General features: G+C 43.4%; 1 protein-coding gene across 10 annotated transcripts in view; it reads left to right on the forward strand.

The window, feature by feature from the left end:
• LOC146402199 (uncharacterized) overlaps nucleotides 1–21,235 on the forward strand; it is an 87,227-nt gene that overhangs the window by 53,417 nt on the left and 12,575 nt on the right. For 2 of the 10 annotated variants that reach the window (XR_014805409.1, XM_084959554.1), the window contains 4 exons: nucleotides 697–830; nucleotides 13,767–13,886; nucleotides 16,349–16,652; nucleotides 17,156–17,276. Coding sequence is in view for 2 of the 10 variants with exons in the window: in XM_084959554.1 (XP_084815680.1) it covers nucleotides 16,648–16,652; nucleotides 17,156–17,276 (126 nt within the window). In the remaining 8 variants the exon portion in view is untranslated. Of the gene's footprint in view, nucleotides 1–696; nucleotides 2,908–13,766; nucleotides 13,888–16,348; nucleotides 16,653–16,827; nucleotides 16,967–17,155; nucleotides 17,295–21,235 lie in introns of those variants that run through there. The other 8 variants (XR_014805412.1, XR_014805413.1, XR_014805416.1 and 5 more) reach the window with 6 other exon arrangements.

Genomic DNA, 21,235 nt, shown 5'->3' on the forward strand with positions numbered 1-21,235 from the left:
TGGCACATAGGATGGGAAGCAGCTGGATTTCAGGAGCAATGGAATCCCACAAAAGAAAAACACCTGAGATCATTCTATGCCCATCTCCCCCATCCGTGCTTATGCTTCTCCCTATATGTGTCCATTTTTCTTATTTCTTAGCCCTAAACTTTTCCTGCCTCTCTGTAAATATCCTTGGCCACCCACAGCTCTAAAATCCCCATGGTCAGGTGTTCTGCCACACAAGAAAATCTGACTTCTTCGTCTCAAATCCACGTTCCTCTTGGAAATATATGATGGGCTTATTCTGGGATATTATTTTGCAGACACCTTAATTTTTCTTTGTCTCAGGCCACAGTGTGTGCTTTAGCAGTTTTTTGTTTTGCTTTTTCACCATGAAGGGGCTCTTCTTGCTCACTTTTAGATAAGGTTGTGTCAGGTCTTCCAGTGTAACCTGCTAATTTCAAAGGACTTTGTCAGTTGGCTCTAATTCACATTCTCAGAATTGGGAAAATCTGGGCCTTTTGAGATAGAGGAGTTCCTTTCCTTTCCCTTTTTCCTTTTAACTTTTGTTTTATTTTTTTCCCCCTAAAATAGAATGTAATGTTTCCAGGTGCCGTGCAGCTCTTTGACAAAACACAGGCTGCTTTAGTTGTTTTTAATGAACATTATCGCCAGCTGCTCAGCTGTGAGAATTTTTTTTTTTTTTTTTTCCAGGTGGTGATGGAGAGGTGCACCTTGAAGGTTGCAGTTTGAGTCCCTGATGCCCCTGTGGGTACCAGGGACTCTGTCCTGCAGAGGGTGCCAGCGCTCCTCATTTCTTGAAGCACCTGAGCAGGTTAAAGGCTGGGGTAAGGTTGTCAAGTGGGCATCATCTAAGTTTGCACCCCAGCTTCTCTTTGTGTTGCTCTTTCTCCCTCGTGTGCTGAGCCTGCTGTGATGGGTTGTTGATCAGTGGGCTTGTCCCGTGGTTGCCAGATCTTCATAGAAGTCCAAGGCTGTTTCTGCTGCCTCCGTCATCATCCGGTTCACCTTCCCTGCTAAGCCTACAGAAACGGAGGATGAGGAAGAGGGGACGAGTGTGCTGTGTCTCTTCCCACTGCAATTTTCCACCTACACTCCAGCCTTTTAGAGATTCTCCAAGACCATCCCTCATGAAAGCTGCAGGCTTCCGGGAGACAGGCAATCTCCTTCCCTAACTGGGTGCATCTGCTTATATAGGAGACTGGCTCGAAGAAGAGGAAAGAGAATTGACACAGGCAGCAGGCAGGAAGGAAAACAGAGTGCAGTGTAACCTCAGTAATTTTGGAGGGTCAAGGTCACGAGTGCCCGACGGATCAAGAAGAGTCTCCTGAAGAATGAGCGTATCCCCGCTGGTTTTATCTTATAATCAATAATTATTATAAATTCCCTTTCTCATACCATAAACAAAAATCAATTCCAGGTGGGCTCTAGATCTAAACATGAGACTTAAAGCAATAACGATTCCAGAATAGAATTCAAGAGAATATCCTCAAGACTCAGTGGCTGGCAGCAGTCTCTCTGACAGGACACACACACACCCACGTGCCCTGTGTCCACGTTGTACAGGGCCAGGTGTTTTGCAGAGTTTATTTTCTACTCACACGATCCCACGAGGTAAAAATAACTTCCCACTTCTGAGACTCGGAAAATTAAAATTCCACATCTGACTGGCTGTGCCGGCTTTGCAAGGCTGATGAGCGGGTGCTAAGTCTGATTGGAGTTCTCATCTGAGCTCTCACCCCAACCCGCACAGTTGGCTGCAATGATATTGGTAGTTAAAATCAGGGCTTTTTTCAAATAGAAGTGTTCGATAGTCTCAAATTAGGAAGGAAAAAAAAAAAATCTTATGTTCATAAAGCATCTGTCATGCCAGGGACTAAGGGCACTCATTCATAGGCATGACCTTGCTCCACCCTTACAACCATCCTAGCTGATGAGAGTGATTGATAGAAAAGTGAAACATCCTTCCCCAAGGTCACAAAGCTAAGCAACCAGAGGAGCCAGGATTATATCCAGATTACATCATCATTTTTTGGGGGAGGTGCACCCATGGCACGCAGAAGTTCACAGGCCAGGGATCAAACCCGTGCCATGGCAGTGACCCAAGTCTCAGAGGTGACAATGCCAGATCCTTAACCCAGTGAGCCACCAGGGAACTCCTCAGATAACCCATCTTTATTTACTAACCGTGAAGTGAAAAGGTCACAGTTATTTGTCTTAGACATTTTTCAGAACATATAGCATATTTCAAAACATGTAGAATTATTTCAGTTTTCCTACCATGGAACCATAGGGTTTCCACGTTCCTCCTTTTCAACAGCCAGGCAAGTATTTATTTCCCAGTTAGAATGAGAACTGTTTCGGGCTGGTTTCATTTGGCTTTTGGAAATTTTTGCTGAATGATTTTAAATTGCATATCTAGCTAGAGGACTATAGATATTCTGGGCCTGCTATTTCAAAGTGGTGATCAGTGCTTCTGTTGGAAACGTTTAAATTTTCCATTTTATCAGATGCATGGAATTGGAATAAATATTAAGGAATACACACAGGGCAGAGTATAAGTTTTGGAGCAGAGTATAATAATTATTGTTTCAGGAAATATTTATCTTTTATTTATTTAAAAAATTTTATTAATGTATAGTTGATTTACAATGTTGTGTTGTTAAATTCTCTGCAGCAAATGATTAAGTTATACATACGTATGTTGACTTTCATATTCTTTTCCGTTATGGTTTATCACAGGATAATGAATATAGTTCCCTGCACCATGCAGTAGGACCTTGTTGTTTATCCATTATATATTGTTCGCATCTGCTAATCCCGAACTCCCAATCCTTTCCTCCTTGGCAGCCACAAGGAGAAATATTTCTTTTTCTTTTTTAAAAAATTAATTTCATTGGAGTATAGTTGGGTGGAAATAGTTCTTTATTTTCCAAAACGATGAAAAAAAAAACATGTTCAGGGAGTTTCCATTGTGGCTCAGCCATAATGAACCTGACTGGTATCCATGGGGATGTGGGTTTGATGCCTGGCCTTGCTCAGTGGGTTGAGGATCCGGCGTTGCCATGAGCTGTGGCATAGGTCCAAGATTCGGCTCTGGCATTGCTATGGCTGTGGTATAGGCTGGCAGCTGCAGCTCTGATTTGACCCCTAGCCTGGGAACTTCCATGTGCCACAGGTACAGCCCTAAAAATCAATTAATCAGTAAAATAAATGTTCAGAGCAGAGAGAATATCACTAACCAGGATCATTTATCCCACTCTTTGATTCAGTCCTTTCTATTTCTTGCCTTTCCCAAGATTATATACAGAGTTTTCTGTGAAATATGTTTTTCATTCAATCTCACTTCCTCCTTCACTGCCCCCAACTCTAAGCATGGACACTCAAGACAAGAAGTAAACAGCTTGACGCTGGCTTGAGGATGGAGGGGGGCATGTGAAAGTCATGAGAAGGAAAGGAATTCTGCCACCGCCTCCCCTCCTGTAACCAGGAATTGTAGAAAAGCCTCTTCTTTTACAACAGGGAATAGACTTGGCGGGCAGTGTTTGCCATCTTTGTGGACCAGGCTCACATGCAATAACACAAACTAAGCGCAGAGATGCTGAAACAGCACGTGGAGCCAGGAGCAGCCAGGCTTGGAGCTGATAAACTCACCCGTGACTTTATGAGGAAACGAGAATACATTATGATAGGATAAACCCATCCTTGACATTTTTTCAAGGAAATGATTGTATCACCTTATCTTGTATTTTAAGTTATTCTAGGTCTTTGGATGGAGAGTCAGAGACTAATGAAGTTAATGCAGTTGCTGAAATATTTATTTAGGATGGGAGCTAGATGTGAGAAGTTTAGGCACTTGGGACTGCAGGTTTGGGGGAGGGTGATAGCCTGTAATGATTGGTAAGGTTCTTTCAACTTCAGCTTCCCTCCGGGAGAAACCTGCAGGCAAAGTACATTCAGATCTTACCTGTGAGGAAGGACAGCCAGCAAGTCACAGAATGCCTGAAGGGGACGGTGTCCCTGGATCTATAAACTTTAAGCAGCAGGACCTGGGAGAGGGTACAGAGTCTGTGGGGTTGGTAGCAGGGGGAGGACAATGAATTCCTGACATCCGAAGCGTCAGTCTGATGGGTGGGTACCAGAGTTAAGTTTTAGCCTGGTGCCTGGGAGTTCCCCTTGTGACTCGGTGGTAACAAACCTGACTAGTATCCATGAGGATGGTTCAATTTATGGCCCCACTTAGTGGGTTAAGTATCTGATGTTGCCCTGACCTGTGGTGTAGGTCACAGAAGTGGCTTGGATCTGGCATGGCTGTGGCTGTGGTGTAGGCTGGCAGCTACAGCTCTGATTAGACCCCTAGCCTGGGACCGTCCATATCTCACAGGTACGGCCGTAAAAAGACAAAAAAATAAGAAAATGAAAAAAATAGACGCGTGCTAACATACCCCTTGCTGGTTCACTGTCTCCATCCTTGATGAGGATTCTGTTTCTTTAACACTTATTTCACCTATGATTTAAGAGGTAACAGAAGAAACTGGTTTTGTTTGTTCCAAGTTAAGAGTCCTGTTTTTTTTTTTTAACCGCAATTAATTTCATTAAACAGAAACAATAACAATGAAACAGGAAGCTGTGATGGAATGAATTGGGTTTGACTTTAGATATCATTGGAGTTTAAACCTTTTCTTCTAACATTTTTTTTCTTGCAGTTTTATTGTTATAACTGATATACAGCACTGTCTACATTTAAGCATAAAACTCTGGTTTACATGTATCATTAAATGATTTACTGCAGTACGTTTAGTTAACGTGTCCTCTCATATAGAATAAAATTAGAGAAACAGAAGCAGTGTTTTCCCTTCTGATGAGAACTCTTAGGATTTACTCCCTTGACTGTCCTGTGTGGTGTACAGCAGAGTGAATTAGAGGTATCATGTTGTACACGACATCCCAGTACTTATTTCTCTTAGGTTCGTACCTTTTAATTCCCTTCATGGAGTTCTCCCTTCCCCCGCCCCTGCCTCTGGTAACCACAAATCTGATTTCTTTTTCTGAGTTTATTTTTAAAGAATAATTGACCTACAGCACGATCCTGACAATGTAGTGATTTAATGTCACTCTACATTTCAGAACAGTCACCATGGTACGTCTAGTTACCGTGTGTCACCATACGAAAATATCACATGACCATTGACTGTATTTCCCACACTGTAGGCTTCATACGGTGACCTGTTTATTTTGTAACAGGTAGTTTACACTTCTTTATCTCCTTCATCTATTTCTCTCTTCCCCTCCCTACCCTCTCATCTGGCAACCACCTGTTGGTCATTTGTATCTATGACTGTTTTTGTTATGTTGTGTTTGTTCACTTGTTTGTTTTCCAGATTCCATATATAAGTAAAGTCACGTAGTATTTGTCTTTCTCTTTCCGATTTATTTCATGACGCCCTCTCTGTCCATCCACATTTTCGAAAATGGCAAGATTTCATTCTTTTTTTGGATGAGTAAGATTATGTGGTATGTGTATACCACATCTTTATCCATTCATTTATCCGTGGGCACTTAGGTTGCATCCATGTCTTGGCTGTTGTAAATAATGCTCCAATGCATGAAGCGTTGCATGTATCATTTTTGAATTAGCGTTGGTTTTTTTTTTTTTTTTTTTTAATCTTTTTGCTATTTCTTTGGGCCGCTCCCGCGGCATATGGAGGTTCCCAGGCTAGGGGTCTAATCGGAGCTATAGCCACGGGCCTACGCCACAGACACAGCAACACCAGATCCTTAACCCACTGAGTGAGGCCAGGGATCAAATCTGCAACCTAATGGCTCCTAGTTGGATTCGTTTCTGCTGGCCTATGCCAGAGCCACAGCAACGCGGGATCCGAGCCGCGTCTGCAACCTACACCACAGCTCACGGCAATGCTGGATCGTTAACCCACTGAGCAAGGGCAGGGATCGAACCCGCAACCTCATGGTTCCTAGTCGGATTCGTTAACCACTGCGCCATGACGGGAACTCCCTGAATTAGTGTTTTTTGATTTCTTCAGATAAATACTCTGGTGTGGAATTGCTGGATCATATGGTGGTTCTGTTTTTAATTGTTCAAGGGATCTCCATACTGTTTCTCATCCTGGCAGCACCAATTTACATTTCCAATAACAGTGCATAAGGATGCCCTTTTTACACATTCTCATCAACACTTTCTATTTGTTGTCTTTAGAATTTTTTTTTTCCCCTTTGGCAACGCCTGTGGCATGGGAAAGTTTCCGGGCCAGGGTCAAACCTGCACCATAGCAGCAACCTGAGCCACTGCAGTGACAATGCCAGATCTCCCACTGAGCTCCAGGGAACTCCAGTTTTTCATCTTTTTGATTGTAGTCATTCTGAAAGGTATGAGGTCTTATCTCATTGTGGTTTTGATTTTTGTTTCCCTGAAGCTTTGTGATGTTGAACATCTTTTCTTGTGCCTGTTAGCATCTGTGTATCTTCTTTGGGAAAATGTCTGTTTCAGGTCCTTTCTGTTTTTGTTTTTGTTTTTTTTTTTTGAATGTTGAGTTGTGTGAGTTCTTTGTATATTTTGGATATTAATACTTTATCAGATATTTCATTTGCAAATAACTTCTCTCATTCAGTAAGCAGCCTTATAATTTTGTTGATAGTTTCCTTCACTGTGTGAAAGTTTTTAACTTTGAAGTAGTACCATTGTCAATGGTCATACCACCCTGAACATGCCTGATGTAGTACTACTTGTATATTTTGCTTTTATTTCCCTTACCTGAGGCGACATATGCAATAAAATATTACCAAGACCAATGTCAAATAACATACTGCCTATGTTTTCTTCTAGAAGCTTTATGGTTCCAGGTATTACTTTTAAGTCTTTAATCTCTTTTGATTTTATTCTTATATATGGTGTAAGAAAGTCCAGTTTGATTTTTTTTATCTGTCCCCTTTTCTCAACACAATTTATTGAAGAGAGTGTCTTCCTCATTGTATATTCTTGCATTCTTTTTGTAGATTAATTGACCTTATAATTGATTCATTTCTGGGTTGTATTCTATTCCATTGTTCGATATATCTGTTTTGGTGCCAGTGCCACACTGTTTGATAATTGTTGCTTTGTTATATAGTTTGAGATCAGGGTGTGTGATGTCTCCACCTTTGTCCTTTATTCTCAAGATTGTTTCAACTCTTTGAAGTCTGTTATATTCCATACACATTTTAGAATTATTTGTTCTTTTTCTGTGAAAAATGCTATTGGTGTTTTGATAGAGATTGCATTGAATTTGTAGACTGCCTTTGGTAGTGTGGTCGTTCTAACAATATTAATTTCTTCAATTCATGAACACAGTATATCTTTCCATATGTTTGTGTCATCTTCAATTTCTTTCATCAGCACCTAATAGTTTTCTGAGTACAGGTCTTTTACCTCCTTAGTTAGATTTATTCCTAGATATTTTTTTCTTTTTGATGTGATTACACATCAGATTGTTTTCTTAATTTCCTTTTCTGATAGTTTGTTGTTAGTATATAGAAATGCAACAATTTCTGTATATTAATTTTGTATCCTGCAGTTGTACTGAATTCATTTAATAGTTCTCACGGTTTTTTGATGATATCTTTAGGATTTTCTATATGTAGTTTCATCTCATCTGATGACAGTGACAGTTTTACTTCTTCCTTTCCAATTTAGGTTCCTTTTTAAAATTTTCTTGTCCTAGCACTGTGGCTAAGGCTTTCAATAATGAATAAAGTCGGCAAGAGTGGACATCCTTGTCTCATTCCTGTTCTTGGGGAAATGGTTTCAGCTTTTTACCTTTGAGTGTGATATTAGCTGTGGGCTTATCATATACGGCCTTTATTATGTTGAGGTGTGTTCCCTCTATGGCTGCTTTCTGGAGAATTTTTTTTTCTTGTCTTTTTAGGGCCACCCCTACAGCATATAGAGGTTCCCAGGCTAGAGGTTGAATTGGAGCTGTAGTTGCCAGCCTACACCCCAGCCACAGCAATACCAGATCCAAGCCATGTCTGTGACCTACACCACAAGTCACAGCAATTCTGGGTCCTTAACAAACTAAAAGAGGCTAGGAATCAAACCTGCATCCTCATGGACACTAGTTGGGTTCGTTAACCACTGAGCCATCATGGGAACTCCTGGAGGATTTCTTTTTTTTTTGTCTTTTTCTAGGGCCGCACCTGTGGCATATGGAGGTTCCCTAGCTAGGGGTCAAACTGGAGCTGTGGCTGCTGGCCTACGCCACAGCCATAGCAACTCGGGATCTGAGCCGTGTCTGTGACCTACACCACAGCTCATGGCAACACTGGATCCTTCACCCACTGAAAGAGGCCAGGGATCGAACCCGCAACCTCATGGTTCCTAGTCAGATTTGTTAACCACTGAGCCATGACAGGAACTCCTAGAGAATATTTAAAATCATAGATGTTGAAATTTGTCAAAATCTTTTCCTGCATCTATTGAGATAATCGTATGGTTTTTATTCTTCAGTTTGTTAATGTGGTGTATCACGTTGATTGATTTGAGGATATTGAACCATGTTTTTAGTGATATTGGCCTGTAGTTTTCTTTTCCTGTGATATCTTTTTCTGATTTTTATGTCAGGGTGATGGCTGGCCTCATAGTATGAGTTTGGAAGTATTCCTTCCTCTGCAATTTTTGGAGCAGTTTGAGAAGGATGGGTGTTAAATCTTTAACTTTTGCCATTTTAATTACAACATGTGTTGGTGTAGACCTCTTAGTGTTGATTCTATTTGGGACTCTCTGTGATTCCTCGACCTGGATGTCTGTTTCCTTTCCTTTCCTAGGTTAGGGAACTTTTTAGCTGTTATGTGTTCAAATATGTTCTTTTTTGATTGTTTGTTTTTTTATTCCTCGAATTTATCACATCTGTAGTTATAGAATGATCATAACAATACAATTTCACAGGATTTCCATCCCATATGTTCTTATCCCTTTATTTCTCACTTCTCCATTTGGGGCTTCTGTAATGCCAGTGTTGGTGTACTTGGCACCATCCCATATGTTTCTTAAACTGTCCTCATTTTTAAAAACTCTTTTTTCTTTTTCTTGGTTCATCTCAAGTGATTTCCAGTCCTCTGTCTTTTTTTTTTTTTCTATCATTTATAGCAGCATTTATTTATTTATTTTTTATTTTTTTATTTTTTTTATAATTTTTTTATTTTCCCACTGTACAGCAAGGGGGTCAGGTTATCCTTACATGTATACATTACAATTACATTTTTTTCCCCATCCTTTGTTCTGTTGCAACATGAGTATCTAGACAAAGTTCTCAATGCTATTCAGCAGGATCTCCTTGTAAATCTATTCTAAGTTGTGTCTGATAAGCCCAAGCTCCCGATCCCTCCCACTCCCTCCCCCTCCCATCAGGCAGCCACAAGTCTCTTCTCCAAGTCCATGGTTTTCTTTTCTGAGGAGATGTTCATTTGTGCTGGATATTAGATTCCAGTTATAAGTGATATCGTATGGTATTTGTCTTTGTCTTTCTGGCTCATTTCACTCAGTATGAGATTCTCTAGTTCCATCCATGTTGCTGCAAATGGCATGATGTCATTCTTTTTTATGTCTGAGTAGTATTCCATTGTGTATATATACCACATCTTCCGAATCCAATCATCTATCGATGGACATTTGGGTTGTTTCCATTCCTCTGTCTTTTAGTTTGCAAATCTATTCCTCTGTCTCATAATCTACTGTTAATTGCTTCTACTGTACTTTTTCATTTCAGTTCTTATATTCTTCAACTCTGGTTCTTCTTTTTATGTTCTACCTCTTTGTTGAAGTTCTCACTGTGTTCATCTGTACTTCTCCCAAGTTATTTGAGCATCTTTATGATTACTGCCCTGAACTCATTTTTGGGATAGATTGCTTATTTCCTCCTTATTTAGTTCTCCTGGAGTTTTATCTTGTTCCTCATTTGGAACACATTCCTCTGTCTCCTCATTTTGCCTAAATCTCTGTTTTTATTCCTGTGTATTAGGTTGGTAATGTTTCCTGATCTTGAAGAAATGGCCCCTGTGGGAGAAGTTCTGTCAGGCCCAGCAGTACACTCTCCTCTGGTCACCAGAACTATATGCTCTAGGGGTGCCCATTAGATGGGCTGTGTGGCCCTTCTCTTGTGTTGGGACCAACTGCTGTGGGAAAGCTGGTGGGTGTGGCTGGCCCCTGGCCCAGTTGGTTGCCAGGCCCTATCTAGTATGAAGGCTTCTGGCCACCAGGAGGTGAGGTCAGGTCATGGGGTCACCTGGCTGTGGGGCCCCAGGGTTTCAGAGCTAGCTGATGTCAATCTGCTGGTGGGTGGGCCATTTCTTGATGTCGGTGGCTGCAGGCTCCCTGAGTCTCAGGGCTAGTATCAGTCCTCTCGTGGGCAGGGCTAGTTCCTGATGTGGCTGACTGCTGGGGTCCGGGGTGTGCCAGAACTAATGTCAGCTCACTCATGGGTAAGACTGGGTCCTGGGACTAGTCCTGGCCAACTGATATGTGGAACCAGGTCCTGGGTCTCTGGCTGCAGTGCTTATTTCCCATAAGCCCTCTGACTCTCCTCAAAGCAAGACCTGCTGGATTTCAAAGCCAGATGTTCTGGGGGCTTCTCTTTGTGGTGCAAGGACCCTGAGTTGGGGAGCTTGATGTGGGGCTCCAAACCCTTGTTCCTTGGAGAGAATCTTGCACTTGTATGATTATCATCCTGTTTGTGGGTTGTCTACTTGGGGGTGTAGGTCTTGACTAAATCACATCATTCCCATCCTACCCATCTCGTTGTAGTTCCTTTTTTATGTCTTTAGTGGTAGAAGCTCTTTCCTGCTAGTTTTCTCGTCAGTAGTTACTCTGTAAATAGCTGTTATGTTGGCGCCCGTGGGAAAAAGTCTTGATGCTCCGCCATCTTGGCTGCTCTCCTGATGTTTGACACCTTGATTTGCCACTTCTTAGCTGGGTGACCTTAGTCAGATTACTTAATGATTTTTGTTTTTCTCCTTCTCAGTTCTAAAATTGGGAAAATAGTTCCTACCTTTTAGGGTTGCTGCGAAAAACAAATGAACTCCCTCCTTCAGTGTCTGAATGTTGGTATGAACTCAATAAACAATTTTGTGTAAGTGCATATGACTTAGGTCTCTTGGTTACACACATCAAGGGAGTTACATTTACCCACAGACTTTTTTCTTTGGCTAGTCCTGAATTTTCTAAGACATACAGAACTGGTATAGCGTTCATGAAGAAACAACCAATTTCTTGTTAACTTACTTTGCAAAGGCAAAGCATTTTCACAATAACAAATTCATTGCTTATAGCTGCAAAACTTACATTAAGTTTTATGCAGCCTCCTCTGCTCTTCCCATCATAAAATGAAATGCTAGAGAGATGTATATTGCGTAATAATTAGAATTAGTGAGAGGCCATGACCAAGACTTTAAAAACCCCCCAAAAGTGCAAAGCTGGGCATCTTTTGGGAGGAAAGAAAGCCCTCCTTAGCCTCCATTAACAGGTGAAAACACAAGTATTTCACCTGAATAACAAAATTAATTGAAGTTGCATATATATGTCACAAGAAAATCGGTTCATCTTTGAGGATAAAATTTAAGGAGTACTTTGAAGATAATTCAGCGTTGTATGGCTTTAGGCACAACATCACACTGGATTTCCTAAAGGATAGCTTGGGTGAGAACTCACTCTAGTAGTGTTTAAAAAGTGAAAGTTTAGGGAAGTCTAGGGCATCTGATTCATCTTAACTCCTTTTCCCCAGAGCTCAGCTGCCTGGTGTGGAGGTAAAACCTGCAGGCGCTTGTGCGATTCAGCTCCCTGCTCAATTGAGCTAGCTCAGGACCCGTCAGTTGTAGGTTTTTTTTTTTTTTTTTTAAACAAAGATAAAGCTGATGGTTGTATTTCAAATGTTTTATCTCTTTATTCTATCTTATTACTGTTGATACTGATATTGACAGCCTGGGGATAAATATCCTTGGATACTTTTTTACAACCTTTCACTGTTTTGCAGAATCAAAATAATACCATAGGAGTTCCTGTTGTGACACAGTGGGTTCCAGTGTCTCTGAAGCACTGGGATGCAGGTTCACTCCCAGGCCCAGCACAGTGGGTTAAAAGATCCAGCATTGTTGCCGCTGTGGCATAAGCTGCAGCTGCTGCTTGGGTCTGACCCCTTGCCTGGGGACTCTATGTGCCGTGGTGTGGCCAAAAAAAAAAAAAAAAAAAAAAAAATAGAGGTCTGTGGCTGCAAGTAATGGAAAATGACTCCCGGTAGCTTACATGCAAAAGGAAGTTATTTCAAGGCTACCGGTTAGCTCATCAGATTGAAGGAAGAATTGAAAATCAATCAGGCACGGTATCAAGACAGCTCTAAGAATCCAGGAGCAAGAGCAATTGGCCCTTCTTTGGGAGATTGATAGACAAACAGCTTAGATCCCACCTTCATTCCCCTGGAGAGTCATTTCTCTTGAGATTTCTGTTCTGGGAATGGGAGTTGACTTATTCTGAGTGTCCAGTGGGGAGGGGAGGCGTGTAGGGCACTGTGATTTGCACAACCAAAGGCATTGATCAGTTTAGCAAAGGAAAACCACAGCACTGTTACTTAAAGAACACTGGAAGTATTCTGGGCAGGCAAAACCTGTCTCTGCAAGTCACATCACACTGGCAGGTAATGATTTTACCTGGAGTGGAGCTTTCCCAGTAAATCAGTTGCTAATGATGAGTGAAGTATAACAGGAGCTAATTATCTGACTGGTACCTCACTCCTATCAGAGCTTAGCAATGGCAGGCCAATAGCATAGATGATTTTACAAAAAGAGGAAAAAAGAGGAAAGAGCAAGGAAGAGGAGGAGGGAGGAGGGAAGAAGAAAACGTGGCTGAGATGACAGCCGCCATAACCCAGCGAGGACCAGGACAGTGGCATAAATGCCTTCAGCCCTTGCATCTTCCCTTTGTGCAACACCCTTGATGGAGTTCTCATGCCTCATGGAGGCTGGAAGAGCAGGCAGAGAGAGCCTGTCCCCAGGAAGAAAATCTTTCCTCTAGATCAGCACTGTCAGTAGACATATGGTGCTGGCCACGAAGTCATTTAAAATTTTCTTGTCAGGTACATGGAAAGTAAAGTGTGACAGGTGAAATTAATTTTAATAATAGCTCTTATTTGATTTCTTCTATCTAAAATATTATGAGGTCAACATATAATCCATGCACAAATACGAATGAGATACATGAGCTTCCTTCAGGCTACAATTTTGAAATCTAGGGTGTATTTAATTTAAATTTTTTTTTTTTTTAAACTGTACCCATGGCATATGGAAGTTCCCAGGCCAGGGATTGAATCTGAGCTGCAGCAACACCAGATCCTTTGTGCTGAGCTGGGGATCAAACCTGCACCTCGTCAGCAACCTGAGCCACTGAGGTCAGATACTTCATCCACTGCACATGACAGGAACTCCTAGGGTGTATTTTGTACTGAAGAAAACCTCAGTGCAGACTAACCATTTTCAATAGCCACATGTTGTCAGTTTGGCTACCATACTGGACAACAGAGGCTTAGTAGAAGATTCTGGCGGTCTGGCTTTACTTTGAAACATCGAAGCCCTTGTTCAGCTATCATCCAGTTGTACCATTGTATCTGAGGCGTGTGTGAAGGTGGAATATGCTGGTTTTCTTTCATTTTAAGAAAAAGTAAAGGCACACTTTATTTGCATTCCCTGTTTACTGAGCTGAGATTGTTTGCTTTTCTGATTCACAGTTGTCATTTTTTTTTTTCCCGTGCCTGTGCCGAGGTGGTCAGCTGTGCTGTGAAATTTCCACAGTGGTTACTTGGAGACAAAAGAGAGGCCCCCTATCCAGATGAGGAACATGAGGCCAGGTAAGAATCAAGAACTTGTCTGAAGATTGCAGGCTGGGGGTTGCAGAGCTGGAAGGGGAGCCTTGTTTGCCTGTCTGCAGTGAAGCCACAAGCTGTGTCTTACATCAAACCTGTCTCATTTCTTTGCTCTTGACTTTGGTGTGTAGCTTACGGGTCCCAGGACCTCCAGGTGAGGATGGAGATGGTCAAGGGGGGAGCCGCCCCGCCCCGGGACGGGGAGAACTAGACTCGGTTAAGAGGAAGCTGCTACTTAGTCTGCTCTGTACAAAGGCGGTCACAGTCGCTTTCATACACACTTTATAGCCTAACAGCTAGATGTTTGTTGATGTGTAAAGCTTTATCCTCTTTTTTTTTTTTTTTTTTTTTTTTTGATATGCTGCACCTGTGGCATGTGGACGTTCCCAGGCTAGGGGTCGAATGGGAGCTGTACTTGCAGGTCCACGTCACAGCCACAGCCACAGCCATAGCCACACGGGATCCGAGCTGCACCTGCAACCTAAGCCACAGCTCACTGCAACGCCTGGTCCTTAACCCACTGGGCAAGGCCAGCACTTGAACCCGTATCCTCATGGGTACTCGTTGGGTCCTTAACCGGCTGAGTGACAGTGGGAACTCTGCTTCATCCTCTTGATTATGGGGAAGCCATCTGCGGGGCACAGGAAAGCTTGGAGAATGACTCTGTTCGTCTCCGTTAAGAGATCCCTGCCTGGGAGTTCCCGTCGTGGCGCAGTGGTTAACGAATCCGACTAGGAACCATGAGGTTGCGGGTTCGGTCCCTGCCCTTGCTCAGTGGGTTAACGATCCGGCGTTGCCGTGAGCTGTGGTGTAGGTTGCAGATGCGGCTCGGATCCCGCGTTGCTGTGGCTCTGGCGTAGGCCGGTGGCTACAGCTCCGATTCAACCCCTAGCCTGGGAACCTCCATATGCCGCGGGAGCGGCCCAAGAAATAGCAACAAGAACAACAACAACAAAAGACAAAAAGACAAAAATAAATAAATAAATAAATAAAAGGCAAGCTTCTGGAATCATCTTCTAAAAAAAAAAAAAAAAAAAAAAGATCCCTGCCTACTTTTAGGCTGATGCGGATCACTTTTTTAAACAGTAACCTTTTTCTCAAAAAAAGTATGACAAGAGTATATGCTTTATGTTGAACATTTGGAGATAGAGTCTGCATCACCCACATAAATAAATCAATAAATTCACCTATTTTCCAAGCAGTTGGGGTGGAGGGGAGCACAAAACTTTGTGTCTTGATGCATTCTTTCTGTTTTTTTTTTTCGAAATTTATGAACCTAACATACACACAGTTTATTGCTTCAATAACGTTGAGATTGTACTGTACCATTGATAACTTACTTATTTTTACCCTTTGCCTCACTGCTTCCCATGGTAGATTTCCATTCCTGGTCATTCCCCTGGGCCCCCAGGATTGCCTCACACCGGTGCTTTCTCCCTGGCCTCGTGGTCCATTGGAGGCCAGCCCTGTGCCCTGGGTCTCCACGGAGGGAGGGAAACCAGAGACCCGTGCTCGTGATGTCTTCTGGGCTCAGCCCGGCTGTGGGATGGGCCTGGAAAGGGAGGCAATTAGGGGACCACAGAATTGACCAGCCGCTCTGACTCCCACTGCGTTCCCTGAGGAGCCCCAGGACTGAGTCTCCCAGGAGGTTCATCTCTGAGAATGTGCAAAAGTCTGTTTTCATGCAGTTGCAAGTCTAGCTGGAAGCATATCTCTGTGAGTTTGGAAGAAGATATTGACTCTCCAGGGCTCCAGAAGGGATACTGGAAGGAAAGGGTTCAGGACGTGTAACTGACCGTGTGCTCTGAGCCAGGTTTGCTGTGGACAGACCCAGTTACGTGAAAACTAGGACTCCGCCATCTGGCCAGTAGATGCCCAGACCCTTCCACCCCGAACACACACTCGCCCCAGCAGCCCCAAGAGGGACTTTGCAAACACACAGCGAGGCCTCACTTTCCTCTCTCTGGGGATGTGGCACCTGGTCGGGCCTTGGGAAGAGAAGCAGGTGGTCCAGGTGGAAGGTATGGGGGCCGCAGGCAGTGGTGTCGCTGCATACCTGCCCTCTTGAGCTCCTACCTACCAGGCACCTTTGGTGGGAGCAGGGAGCTCGTGTCCACTGAAGGGGAGACCCTTCGTTTATTTCTCCAGAGAATCGGGAAACGATTGATACTATTTCCCCACTAGCCAACACTGAGAAACAAGCGTTCCTTTTACCAGTTTTTAGCAGATGCATTAGTTGACCTGCTCTCCAAATTCATCCTGATGCATTACACTGATGACGGCAACAGAGAAGCAAGAGGGAGTTTTCAGCCTGCTAATGTGTGAACAACAGCATCTCTGTTTTGTTTTTCCTTGCTTAAAAAATAAAATATGCTGCCTGCCAACAGGGAAGATGACAGGGGTGTGGGCACAGGTAATTACATGAATTCTGCTCTCTGTTTGTCTAGGGGAATCAGCTCTGTTTCAAAGAAGATTTTGAAAAACGGCTTTTCCTAGTACTCTCCTCCCGTTGATCACCTCCTGATGGCTGACGGAGAGGTTTGCCAAAGTCCCTTTTCCCAGAAACGTTGTGCTCACATCAGGATTCTCGCCAGCCAAGTGCCTACAGAGCTACTGAGTGTTCTTTCCATTAGTAAAAGAACAGCCAAGCCCACCTCCAGCCAGGCCTCTCTGGTTCTAGAAAGATCAAAACTTCTGCCATTTACATGCTGTGTGGTTCTGGGCAATTCTCCCTCCTGCACTGGGCATGGGGTGGGTACAAGGGGATCCTGGTTGTGATGAGACAGCTCCCGCCTTATCAAAGCTCCCCTAAATGTTGCCGTCTGTCTCTCCCCCTTAGGGAATAATAATAAGCGCCCCCCACCCCGGTTATTGAGCACGTGATGTTTGCCAGGACCTCCCCTGTAGGTTTTTGTTTAATCCTCAGAACGTGGGAACGGTCTGCTGTGGTGAGCCTTCCAGGGTCCTTTTGCAGATGAGGCAAATGAGAGATTTAAGGCTTTGATTCTGGTCCTTTCGCTATAAATGAAAGAGTCAGGATTTGAAGGCAGATGCGTGTAACTTCAGAATGGATCATCTCAGGCCCCAAGCTGGAGCTCCGCATCCCAGGGTGGTCTTACCATCTAAAACACCCCGAACAAGCTTGTTCCAGGTGTGCATGCATGTGTGCATGTGTGTGTCTGTGTGTTTTACTACGTGGGAGTAAAATATGAGCACACAGAAGGCACTCTGAATTACTCCTCTTTTTCCCCCAGGAGACCCTGCCTGTTTCCCATACGTGCGTACTCCAGAGCAGGTGGGAAACAAGCGCCGCCCCAGCTTCCCTTCTGCCTGGTGGAGGACTCCCTTTCGGAGTCGGAAGATCCAGAGTGCCAGGTCTGGGCATCCTTTGTCCCTCGCAGGCACCTGACCTCTCATTCCCTTGCTGAACAAACTCAGAAGCTCACTGGAGAGGTTGTACCACCCCTACAGGCAGCACCCACTCCTGTGCCATCTTAGAGAGATGGCCAGCTAGCCCCAGGAGATGGTCCTTCTACCTCATTGATGCATGCTGCCTGTCAGTTGCCTTTTTCTCTGAACATACTTTATTTTTTATTTTGATTTTTTTATTTTGCTTTTTAGGGCCGCACTTGCGGCATAGGGAGTTTCCCAGGCTAGCTGTCAAATCAGAGCTACAGCTGCCGGCCTACCCCACAGCCACAGCAATGCAGGATCCAAGCCTCATCTGTGACCTACACCACAGCTCACAGCAACGCCAGATCCTTAACTCACTGAGTGAGGCCAGTGATTGAACCTGCAACCTCATGGTTCCTAGTCCGATTCTTTTCCACTGCGCCACATTGGGAACTCCTGAAAATATTCTCATTGTTATATTGATGCATGCTGCTTCCTCTGCCACAGCAAGGCTCTGTGAATCCTTTCCTTTGAAGTGGTGAGTTACTTCCTGGCCAAGTCCCATGCTGGAAGCTAGGGGTTCAGTAGTTTCCAAAGTAGGGTAGGTGAGGAGTGGCTCTCTGGTCGGGAGAACAGATATCAAACCAAATACTCAATCTAAGTGTTCACAAGAGACTTATGTGCACTTAGAAGAAATACAGAATGCTATGCAAGCACAAGATAAGGGCCTGGGATGGAGGCATTGAGGGTATTAGTTTCCTATTGCTGCTGTAACAAAATAGGTTTGGTGGCTTAAAACAAATCTTGAGGTTCTGAAGGTCAGAAGTGTGAACTGGTTCTTACAGGGTTAAAATCAAGATGGTGGTAGGGCTGTGTTCCTCCTGGCAGCTCTAAGGGAGAATCTGTTTTCTTATCGTTTCCATCTTCTAGAGGTTGCCTAAATTCCTTGGTTTGTAATTCCATCACTCCATCCGCCACTTTCAGAGTCTCATCCCCTTCTCGGACTCTCTTGCCTTCTTGTCTTAATAAGCACCCTTGTGATTTCACCATCTAGATGATCCGGGATAATCTTCACATACCAAGATTGTTAATTTAACTGCATCCGTGCAGTCTCTTCTGCCCTGGGACAGTCTCAGGTTTCAGGAATTAGCATGCAGACCTCGGTGGGGAGGGCACGATTCTTCCTGCCGTCTGGAGTGAAAGATGCGTTGAGAAAAAAAAAAAAAATCAGAAAGAGAAAGCACTCAGAAGAATGCATGCAGGAGAATAGGAGAGAAGCAGGGACACACACCCAGAGAGAGTAACTTAAGAGAAAGGTCCAGAGATGGCACGAGCTTTGCTGCCAGAACCTGACAGGGTCCTGGGTTGGTGTTGTGGGGAGAGTGAGAACATATGCGATCGCAGCATCCAGCGGTGATCAACTCATGAAGGAGTCAGCTGTGTTCCGTGAAGACCAAGAAGGGAAGACCCAGGTGGAGAAGGGACGCATCCCCATCCGTGCTTTAAGGATGACTTTGGTGGTTCTCTGGGGGATCGGATCAGAGAGTCGAGAATGAATTCTGGGAGGCATGGCAGTGAGAGGGAAGAGATCCTGGTGGCTTGTCTAGGGGGTGGGGGTCAGGTTCGGAGGTGTTTACGAGGTGGGGTCCACTGAGATGGGTGGTAGACAGCATTGGGTGGTGTCAGGGTGAGGTGTCAGGGAGACCTCAAGGCTGCTGGCACGAACACCTGCATGAAGATGGGAAGCTTTGAAGGAGTGAAGGTGTGTGGTGAGTTCATGAACACAGTTTTGGACCTGGCTTGAGTTCTGCGTGACATTCAAGTTGAGCTGTTGAGGAAGCCTATTGATACGGAATAAAAGTCAAGGCTGGACCTCTTTTAGAGACATTTACTGAAGCGGTATGACATGCTACCAGGAGGCATGATTTGGAAAAGTTTATCTGCGCCCTCTTTTTTTCCATCACCTTTTGGGTCAAACCATGTATCTTCACAGGGCACCAGGTTCCTCACTTAAAGAACCGTTAGTAAAATCTCTGTCCTGGTAATAACTCCAGAGTATCCTGGGAATCGAATTATAAAGTAAATATGAAGGTGCTTTGTAACTTTTGAATGTTCTATAAATGTTATTTTTGGCTTGTTTTTTAGAAAGGTTACTAATTAGGTTACCTAAGTTAGGAGGGGGCATATTACCATTATTGATTACAAAATAGTCTTAATCACATTTAATAGTATTTTTTCTACCTTCTCTCTCCGTGGACTAAATAATTCCACTTTTCATATCATTTTTGAAACTCCATATTCTAATTGTTTGATCATCTCAGTGAACAGGGATGATATTGGACAAAACTGCCAGGAGCGCTGGGGGGAGGGAGGGGGTCTTAGGATGCAGCAGGGGCCAGAGGCAATAGGAGATTATCGCGCAGGGGAGAGGAGGTTGGGAGAATGTTCTTTGTATTTTTGTTGTCTGTGAGTGTCTCTCAACTGCTTTACAAGATGGGTGTTCTTTTCCCATTTTACCGATTAGGAAGCAGAATTTTTAGGGCATTTATTGACCATCTCGAGGCTGGTGGGCAGTGCAGCCTTTAGCACCTGGAGTCCATGCCCTCCCTCCCTGCCCAGAGCCTCCTGTGAACAGGTAGAGGGAGATTTTGGTGCCTTTTTGTCCTGTGGAAGTGCTCATGGAGCTGACACTTTTCTGGTTTAAAAAAAGGAACGTGGGGAAAAAAATGGAATCTGGGAGTTCCCTGGGGTCTCAGTGGGTTAAGGATCTAGCATTGTCACTGCTGTGGTGTGGGTTCGATCCCTGGCCTTGGGAACTTCTGTATGCCGGGCATATTGTCAAAGCAAATAAAATAAATTTAAGAAAGAATCTGATGAATACTCACTGAGCTGTTTTTGACTTCTCTGTGAGCTCCCCATCCCAGAACAGAGCTTCTTAAAAATAGAAACTCTCCATGTTTTTGTTTTTTGCTGCTCCATGGCACCTGGGCCAGGGATCAGATCCGAGCCACAACCGCGAACCAAACCATGGCTGCTGGACACTGGATCCTTAACCCACTGTGCCCCGCCAGGGATCAAACCCGCGTCCCAGCGCTCCCAAGATGCTGCTGATCCCATTGCGACACAGCAGGAGCTCCAAAAACTCTCCATGTTAACTCGATTTATTGAGGTGATCATTTTGCCATGTATACAAATATTGAATTATTATGTTGTACACCTGAAACAGATATAATGTTATATATGCCAATTATTCTTCAATCATAAAAAGGGAAATGGAAGCTCTCTCTTTTATTGTTGTTTTTTAATATTCTGAAGCTTCTAGTAGGAATGTGATACAAATTTTTTTTTACAACTGAGCTAAATGATCCCATTCAGTGTCATTTCTGTTGTAAAAAATAATTCAGAAATGCCAATGGCTCCCTCTGGCAGTATTTCAGATGGAGAGAAAGTCTAGAAGAGTAATTAATGGTATGCATTCTGGAGGCTAAGGGGACACCCTCAAATCTGGCTTCCTACCCCAGAGACCCATAATTCTGGCTGAGGCTGGAGCTCTCCTCTGGAAGGCACCCCTGCAAAGTCTGCATCTGGCCCTGCTCTCTCTAATTCTTGCTTAGCACCGTCAGCCCCAAGTTCTTAGCCTGGCCAGGATGCAGGGTGGTGGTTCCTGTTTTCTTTCTTTCCTCTGAAGAATAATTCAATGCAACAGAAAAAATTTTGCAGACACATGTATTTTTTTTTAAATAAGATGTATTTTTATTGAGGTATAATTGACATATTAAATTGTATTATATAATTAACAATTATATGAGGAAATTATGCTAATTGAAATTATAATTGACAATTATATTGTCAATTATATAGTTATATAATATAGTTATGTATTATATATAATATAATATAATTAATTAGTTCTATAATATATTATTTACATCTAATATATC

This window comes from Sus scrofa, chromosome 6 (assembly GCF_054392235.1).
Source record: "Sus scrofa isolate SSC_HxYL_T2T_F1_AM1 chromosome 6, Sscrofa_HxYL_maternal_Yorkshire_Landrace_v2.0, whole genome shotgun sequence".
NCBI classification, from domain to species: Eukaryota; Metazoa; Chordata; class Mammalia; order Artiodactyla; family Suidae; genus Sus; species Sus scrofa.